The following is a 9255-nucleotide window of genomic DNA, read 5'->3' as shown; positions in this document are numbered from 1 at the left end:
CGTGGCTCGCTTGTGTGACCTTGTTTCCCCCAAGTTCTACTAGTACTGTGTTGCCTTACTGCTACCACTCTCGCTTTCACTCTGCCTCTGATTATACAGCTGTTATTTTGGTTTCTACATGGCAGTTTCCCATCGTGTAATATCCCTGTGTAAAAACCCACGTCCAGTCCTTATCATAGTAAGGTATGATACATCTCACTAGGGTATTACGCTCACTGTACGCAAACCATAATTGCCTCACTTCTCAGCCTTAAAAAGATTTAACGATTATGGAAATCGGAGGAATGGGTGTGTAAAGCACGGTGGCCAGGCAACTTGTCCTGCAACTTTGGGAACGGACGAAGGCGACCTTGGCTCCATCAAAGCCACACACATAAAAAAGCGTACTCGTGAAAGCAAGCAACTTTGCTGCCAGGGGTATATAAGACCGTCCTCGCCTTCCAGGGTAGCGTCTTCGTCTCAAACGTACACGGTCAACATGAAGCTAGTGAGTAGTACTGGAGATGCGAGTGGAACACAGGGGTATAACCCTGACTTGCATTGGACCGACACTGGTTACAGGGATCGGTGTGTCCGTATGCTTGTGTGTGTGTGTGTGTGTGTGTGTGTGTGTGTGTGTGTGTGTGTGTGTGTGTGTGTGTGTGTGTGCGTGTGTGTGTGTGTGATTATCTGCATTTCGTAAGCATTTTGGATAATTGTAGATATTCTAACAAAAGCTAAGTTATCATAGCCAAGAAGTAAACAGTGGATCTGACTGCACGTCTTGAAACTTGTCAGTCTTTAAGGTTAAGCTTTCAAGCCTCAGTCTGCGACGCACAAGCCTCCTGTACCCTCAAGACTGCTCTCTCCTCCTGCAGGTGATCCTCGCCTGTCTTGCCGTTGTGGCCCTCGCTGCCCCGCAGGAACCCCGTCCCATTGAAATTATCCACGACAGTCGTAGGGATGATGGTGACGGCAACTTTGCCTACGAGTTCGAGACCGAGAACGGCATCTACAAGAACATAGTGGGCCGCCCCGCTGAAAATGGTGGACAGCACATTGAGGGATCATTCAGGTAAGAATTACTCGTGTGTGTGTGTGTGTGTGTGTGTGTGTGTGTGTTTCATCTCGTATAGCTGTACATCTGCATTTAATGTATAGATAAAAACCCGTAATAGCTTATAAAACAAAGCAAGACCCACACTTTACTAGCTATTTTCGCAAATGCTTCATGAACATTACCTTTAGAATATTCAAATGGTAAATGAAGATTATCATTCACTTTTAATCATACACTTCAACGACAATGGTAAACATAAGATTCAATAGCAAAACTATTGTATTTTGTTACCTCTCCAATTGTACATATACGAGGAGTATGATTAAAGAACGCCAGTAAAGGTAGAGCCATAACTACCAGCGGTAGATTCCGGCAGTTACTGAAGATCAGGCTGGTGGCCATCTTCTCTCCACAGGTTCACACTTGATGATGGAACTCTCGCTGAATACACATTCGTTGCTGGCGAGAACGGCTACCAACCTGAGTCCAATCTGATCCCCACGCCTCACCCACTGCCCGACCACGTTGTGCATACACTTGGCCTTATTGAGAAGCTCGTCCAGGAAGGCGCCACCTGGAATGACCAGGGTGAAAGACTCACCAGAAGAAAGTAATTCTCTCCTGAAGATTCCGACCTGATTAGTCTGCCACATACGACCCCCGCCCAGCGGCTGCCCTCGGATGGTCTGCGCACAAGAAGGAAGACAGTTGGGTTGCCATGTTCCCTGAAATTTTATGTGCTGAACCTTCTCAAGTGAAATGTTTCGAATATCTTGAAGCAAGAGCTGCATGGCTCAAAGTCCTTCATGTCTTTCTTACAAACCTCCTAAGATACACATACATAGTAGGTACAACCTCTACACCTCCCTCACACACTCGGACAGACATTTCCCGCTACACCAGGAGACACCCAACAAGAATACCTTCCTCAAGGAATACACCCAACTTGGTCTACATGTCCACTGCAACCTTCGGATGCGACAGCCCAGCTCACCCCACAAGGACAACCCAAGGACCTATCCTGGCCTACCCACAAGGATACCCCTTCAAGGACACTTCATGTTTGTAAATAGGTAAAAACAACGGCTTCGGATCATCAACCAGCAATCCAGACCACTGGACACAATCCAATGCATGTGATACATTTGTAATAAACACCGAGCAACCGACGATATGTTTTACTCTCCAAGCCAGTAGTACTGTTCTGGTTATCCTGCCAGATAACATCCACCACAATGTGTTCTCTTTTGGTTATCCTGCCAGATAACATCCACCACACAGTATACTTAACTGCTATCTCGCTAGATAGCATCAACCTGTAAGATGACTACGAACATAGATAATAGGACATAGAATGATACAAGCTCAAAAGAGTCGAAACTGGTAGTGATCATCCTGTGTGGGAGTACTGATCATCCTATGTGGGAGTAGTGATCATTGTGTGTGGGAGTAGTGATCATTGTGTGTGAGAGTAGTGATCATTCTGTGTGAGCGTATGTGATCATTCAGCTGTGAGAGTAGTATCATTGTGTGTGGGAGTAGTGATCATTGTGTGTGGGAGTAGTGATCATTCTGTGTGAGAGTAGTGATCATTGTGTGTGGGAGCACTGATCATTCTGTGTAGGAGTAGTGATCATTCTGTGTGGGAGTAGTGATCATTGTGTGTGGGAGTAGTGATCATTCTGTGTAGGAGTAGTGATCATTCTGTGTGGGAGTAGTGATCATTGTGTGTGGGAGTAGTGATCATTGTGTGTGGGAGTAGTGATCATTCTGTGTGGGAGTAGTGATCATTCTGTGTGGGAGTAGTGATCATTCTGTGTGGGAGCACTGATCATCCTATGTGGGAGTAGTGATCATTGTGTGTGGGAGTAGTGATCATTGTGTGTGGGAGCACTGATCATCCTATGTGGGAGTAGTGATCATTGTGTGTGAGAGTAGTGATCATTGTGTGTGAGAGTAGTGATCATTGTGTGTGAGAGTAGTGATCATTGTGTGTGAGAGTAGTGATCATTGTGTGTGAGAGTAGTGATCATTGTGTGTGAGAGTAGTGATCATTGTGTGTGAGAGTAGTGATCATCGTGTGTGAGAGTAGTGATCATTGTGTGTGAGAGTAGTGATCATTCCTGTCTGTTGGGATTAAGAGCGTAGCGATGGATTGTTGTGGACGCCGATGGCAGTATGGAGAGGAAAAGGGTGACAGCGGAGAGTCAAGTAACTGCAGTAGTAGCGACAAGATAAACTAGAGGAACTGGAACTCTGTCTGGAAGATCCTCAACAACCGATCTCTTGCCTTAAAGGAGCTCACTTCTCGCCACTCCTGAGTAAAACGCAGACTGGGACTGCCACTAGACTCTGTGACGGAGAGTCTTTGTCATGTTGGATAGCCTTACTTTATCCTTCTTAAAAAAGCTATTTTTCTGAGATGCCTTTATCACCCATGGCTAATTACTAAGTGTTACAGTTTAAAGCTTGTATGACAGTTATGCTCCAGTTACATCGACAAGAATCTGTGGATAATAGATATTTTCAGGAATACAATATTCTTTAATCATCTCTTGTACTACAGAGAAGCACGTCCGGTCAGTCTGGTTTGTTTCTCAATCACTCTGTTCCTCATCCTACCTGACAGTCACACTTGGTCTCTTGCCTTGCTTGCCCAACAAATAATTGTCTATCCTGATTTTTCCTCAATCTTGTCGTGTTTATCCACCAGACCGGGTAAATTGATCTTGTTTCTCCGTGAAGATTGGTCTTTTGCCCTTATTGTCCATTTCATTTGTCTCTTCCATCCACCATACCCCTAGAAACGTGTCCAGTACGTCCAGTAAACTTAGTATCTTAACATAGTTAATGAACCCTGTTCCTCCTGCTGCCGCGTCCCTTCTACCTGCCTGTTATACTCATGCAAGTCTTCGTCCTGCTGATCCCGCAATACTAACCCTACCTACCCGCCTACCCACCTGTGTTCATCTAGCAGTGAGGAGTGTGATGTGCCGCCCGGGTGATGCGCCGCCCGTGTGATGCGCCGCCCGTGTGATGCGCCGCCCGGGTGATGCGCCGCCCGTGTGATGTGCCGCCCGGGTGATGCGCCGCCCGGGTGATGTGCCGCCCGGGTGATGTTCATCGCGTGGAGTAGAAGGTCGACGTGGTCAGGACCTCGCTAACGGTATCCGGTTCGAGGATGCGGATGTGATGTGAAAAACATTTTTCTTCTCGTCTACTACAAAACGTTTACCATTTGTGACATTTGAAAGATTTATTGGTGCTCTTTTAACATCTTTGTGATCCATTTCTTTGCGTTATGACTGTCGAAATTGCTGTCTATTTTACTGCAGAACGATATCTAAGTGAATAAAGAATGTGTAGGATGTAGAAATAATGGGAAGATGAAGAATAAAGTGTATAGTCTGCTTATGGAGGTAGAATGTAGCAGTCCATATCCTGGACCTAAGACCTTGACTGTACGTACACGCAGCGGCGTTCCTCAGAGCGAAGTCTTAACACAATATATATCTCATAAAACTTAACAGAGTTTTGTGAAGCGATCCCCACCATTACCTAGAGCAACACATGAAGGTGAGGGATCAGAGAAACCGCGGGTCATTCCCAAGTGAGCAGATAGTGAGTGAAATGCAAAGTTACATCTTGTCCAACTGGATGAGGCACCAGCTTGTCGTGTGCGTTCAGCCAAAAGATGATCTTGCATCCATACCAGTAACGCACTAACGATGGTTCGTCATGTTCTGCTGAGCAGAGGAGCACTGGGTCATGATGCGGCTCTCCATCCCCCCAGAACCCCATGTTGAAATGACACACCTGCGCCAAACGGCAGAGAGATATTCTTGCCACCTCTGGCATCATCAAAATATAATCAGCAACATAACAGTAAAGCCACGGGTCTCTAAGCCAACAAAGCGTTCGACAAGCCTTAACCTCAAGCACAAGAAGAAGACATCGTTCACTATCGCAGTAGCTATTCAGAGGATTTGCCTGACACAAATAACTGTGGGCTGCTATGGTAGTTCCTCGCTGACATACTCCCTCGGTAGACGGGACGAGTCTTATTGATAATGTGATAACCCAGCCACTACCTACCAAGCCTCATTGCCAATATTTCTTCCTCTCAACTCACGGGTTCGCTCACAGTCCAGCACTACTTTGCTGCTTTCTTTCAAACAGGATTACTGTCTCTTGTTCAGTGACTACTCTCCTTCCTGCTTCTGCCAGGACTCTTGCTTAAAGGCATCCTCCAGTGAAGTGAGGTTCTTGAAAGATTCTAATGATGGTTTAAGAAGTGATGTCATGGACGAGTTTTGCCGCTAAAGCATTTCATGGTTGTGAACCGTCTTCCAAAGAATACAAACAACAAGAGACCACTGGATCCTTCCCTAGACTGTTTGTGAAACTGGAAGTCATCAGAAACTGACAGAATAGTGTGGGAACCATAAAGATAACGCAAAGAGAATTATCTGCAAAGTGTCGTTTTGACTATGGTGGTGCAAATAATGAGTCTTGGACTTGAAGCGAAATATTCATCAAGTCTGTTCTGAAACGTACCTATAGCACTGCTCTCAACCATTCTACCTGGCAAATCGTTCCATATGTTAACAATCCTGTTGAAGAAAAAGTACTTCGCCCCATCGAGGTAGATCGTTTGCCCACGAATTTGTGTCCATTACGGCGAGTGAAACCAGACGATTCAAACCTTAGATAACTGGATGGATCAAGATTATCACAGCATTTGATCATTTTGAATCATATCAGTTGGTTACCAGGGATCTGTAGACCTGGCTGCCCTGTGCAAGCCGCACCTCTCAGTGTAGCCATTAATGCACCGGGTTCTCACAGTGATACAAAGAGCTTTCTGATATCCTCCTAGCGTTACCATTTGTAACGCTGATGTCAACATACAGATACACACGCACAAGCTCTCCACTCTCCCACGCACTCACATATACAGGCAATTGTACGTATGTCAAATTTATGCATAAAAGACAGATCTGAGAATAAACATCGCCACTGAAGACACAAGACGTTATGGTGTTGAGTCGGGTGAGGGCGACGTGGTGTTGTGGTTCTCAAGCTGTGTCGTATCACTGATGATGTTGGTTATGAATAATTCTGTCAGGAATCCTCCCTCATACAGTGACGTGGTGTGGCACCAGAACATGAATACCCTGGAGAATAATGAGATGCTGTGCACCACCCAGGACATTACCACAGGCTTTTATCAGACAAACATAAGCTTAAGATTCATTGCATAATGTTAATGGATTTATTCATATCTTCAGTGTATACGTCCGTCCAGTGCGGTATAATGGTTACCGTTTCTAATCATTAATACACTGGCCTGGTTCGGTCTCCGTAGCAGGTGTACGACACGCAGCCCATGTAGCCGTTCATCATCAACTGGAACAAAGTCGCTGGGTTGAAAACATCTGAGATGTGATGGGACAAGCCAGACGGGCCAAGGCATCCGACAACATGTAACTCGGCTCAGAACAACCCACATTGGTATCTGAGTCCGAAGATCTTGTCCTCACTGAGTGACCGTTGGGCCTACAGGGGTGTCGGTGTCTGGGGAGAAAGACCTCACTGACAGGTCCGTCCCTGGCCTATGGACGACTGCTACCGTGCTTTCCTTTACATGTAACTAATGTCATGTATACATTCTGCTGGAGCAGTGGCATAAAGAATATTTCTACCTGAGATTCTTTTGTCTTATATATCTGACTAATTCATGTTGATTACCAGAAATGCATGATAGTTTCCTGCTGTTGTGAAAGACAAACTGGAGGGAAATTAAGGAAACTAATGGAGACTGTCAGCGAGCCGAGGTCCAGCCAGACACGGTAGGTGTGCTCCTCGTCGTCACTTGTTCGTGATGATCTAGTGTTCTGGCAGAACCATGTGATCCAACACTCATGGTTAGGTTGTGCTTCAAGACCTGAGTACCATGTACAGGACCTGTACAGGACCTGATCACCCATGTACAAGATGGTTACTACCAACACAGCAAGGGACTTCTTATACCCATTTCCATGCACGTCTTGAGTCATACATGTGTCGTTTTCCTTACAGCTGTGACTCTAGTCTTCATAAAACGACCGTCGTGACGTGAAATATGCGACGTTTAGATTTGAGTAAATCCTGCTTTCCTGAAGAGGAAAGTTCACCAGCAGAAAGGATTTAAGATTTATCCTCACAGTCGTCGTCCTCAGTGTTGAAGCGCCTCAGTCATCAGGATCTCTTCTGTCGCAAGAGCTTCCTGTTAAGTGGGAAGATCTGAGTTGTCGCAATAGATAGAGATAATCAAGGTTCTTGGTCAGGTCAAGGGTTGTGCCATCCTGGACTTGTCCCACGGCATCTAGGGCCTTGGGACGCTCCAGAATCGTGATGGAAATCGATGCAAGAGCTGGCACGCCCTCAGCTGGGGATATAAATACAGCTCATCTCCAGATGTCGACCATCATCTTCGACTTGTCTCCACTCCTGCAGCATGAAGCTCGTAAGTACCAATATCACTGAAGGAACTGATAGCACTGTGTCACACTGGCATGTTCACGCTGCTCCTTCGGTTAAGTAGAAAAGATGAAGGATGAGAATGACACACTTTTACGGATTTAGATCAGTTCATCTGTTTCTCCGGAAGTTTATGATTCAATGTTTCCATCTAATTTTTCACAAAAAAAGAACAGATTCAGTTCATCATAGATAAGTAGTGGGTAATTATGTGGGCGCGTCATGAACCATTTATCAAAGGCTGAATTTTCAGTGCGTTGAATTATGAAGCTTTCAACTTAAATCACATATGGGCTTTAACGAACACTGGCACTGACGCCAACAGTTACTTCCACTGCCTAATACTTATCTACCAGCTGACGATGACAGCGACATACGTGACCCTGTGTCACAGGCGAGGCAGTGATTCCTTTGGCGGACTGAACTTCTGCTGGAGTTGTCTCAGGTCTTCTATGTCACTTCTGCATTAACCATGTTCTTGAGAAGAAAGCGAGTTACGTATGCGTGATAATTTAGCAGTTATTAGTGCTACGTTGTTACTGACATTTCCAATTCATGAATTAATAATTCGACCAACTGAAGATGTTTCATATTGCTCACCTCCAGGTAGTCCTTCTCTGCGTGGTTGCCGTCGCAGCCGCCGGACCCCAGTTCCCCGGGCGCGACTTCCGTCACATCCGCGTCATCTCCGACACACGCGAGGATCACGGCGACGGCAGGTTCAGATACCACTTCATCACGGAGAACGGGATCAACGTGCACGCGGCCGGCAACCCAGGGTCCGCCGGACAGAGCAACATCCAAGGAGGCTTTAGGTTCGTCTGAACCACATTGGACAAAATATGAAGATCATCCGAACCGTCATTGTAAAATAAAATCTTTCTTTCATATGTACATTGCCAATGATCTGGTGATTTACCTGTTATCTTTTTATTTTTTTCCAGTTTCCCCTTCCCTGAGGGGGGCGCCGGGGAGGTGACGTACGTGGCTGATGAAGGAGGCTATCGCGCACAGTCCCCGCTGATCCCCACGCCCCACCCACTCCCCGCCCACGCCATCGAGCAAGTCCGCTTCGCGCAGCAGCAACGCCGATTCGGCTAAGGTGGAGAGTCTTCACTCCTTCAGGGCAAGGGATCGATTTTGAGGCTTCCACATGGAAAGAGCTACATGTAGTCCTCTCCGCCACACGCAACCCTCCCAGTACTGACCATCCCCCCGCACTGACCACTCCCCCGTACATTCCTCTTTGCTTTCTTCGAAGAGATAGTGACGGTTGCTGCAAGGCACCTTTGCTATTCTGGTTCAAACTGCAAACAGTCAAAATACTTATATAAACTCCTCAATAAATGTTAAGCAGAATCATCGGTCAAGTATCTCTGGATGTTATCCTTCCTCCTTCTCTCTGTCTGCTGGCAGGACTCATCACTTTACCTGAGTACATGACTTCCTCCTCCTTAACATCCATAAGGCTTCTACATCTCTCCTGCCATCAGGAATCAGCTGCTTCACCTCGGCATTCTGTTCCATAACCTGCCTTAAACAGCTTGTATATCAGTGTGATGATATGAGCACGAGGACTGGCTTGCTTGTCATGTACATCAATACATAACATGATATTCACTGCAATATACTCATAAAATGCTCACCATATAACATAGGTTTTGAAATAGAACATTTTCTTACCCTGAAGTATT

General features: G+C 46.0%; 2 protein-coding genes across 2 annotated transcripts; both read left to right on the top strand.

The window, feature by feature from the left end:
• The first annotated feature begins 375 nt into the window (after positions 1 to 375).
• Positions 376 to 2208, top strand: LOC139766880 (cuticle protein AM1274-like). The gene is made up of 3 exons (XM_071695892.1): positions 376 to 487; positions 858 to 1054; positions 1455 to 2208. The coding sequence occupies exons 1-3, from the start codon at positions 479 to 481 to the stop codon at positions 1651 to 1653; spliced, it is 405 nt and encodes a 134-aa protein (XP_071551993.1). The 5' UTR covers positions 376 to 478; the 3' UTR covers positions 1654 to 2208.
• Positions 2209 to 7488: 5280 nt separating this feature from the next.
• LOC139766885 (cuticle protein AM1199-like) lies at positions 7489 to 8940 on the top strand. Its single transcript, XM_071695897.1, has 3 exons — positions 7489 to 7547; positions 8168 to 8376; positions 8506 to 8940. Exons 1-3 carry the CDS (start codon positions 7539 to 7541, stop codon positions 8660 to 8662), a joined length of 375 nt encoding a protein of 124 aa, XP_071551998.1. The 5' UTR covers positions 7489 to 7538; the 3' UTR covers positions 8663 to 8940.
• Positions 8941 to 9255: the final 315 nt, after the last annotated feature.

The sequence above is a fragment of the Panulirus ornatus genome, chromosome 58 (assembly GCF_036320965.1).
Source record: "Panulirus ornatus isolate Po-2019 chromosome 58, ASM3632096v1, whole genome shotgun sequence".
Classification (NCBI taxonomy): Eukaryota; Metazoa; Arthropoda; class Malacostraca; order Decapoda; family Palinuridae; genus Panulirus; species Panulirus ornatus.
The sequence above is the reverse complement of the archived record's forward strand: the minus strand, read 5'-3'. Positions and strand labels throughout refer to the sequence as shown.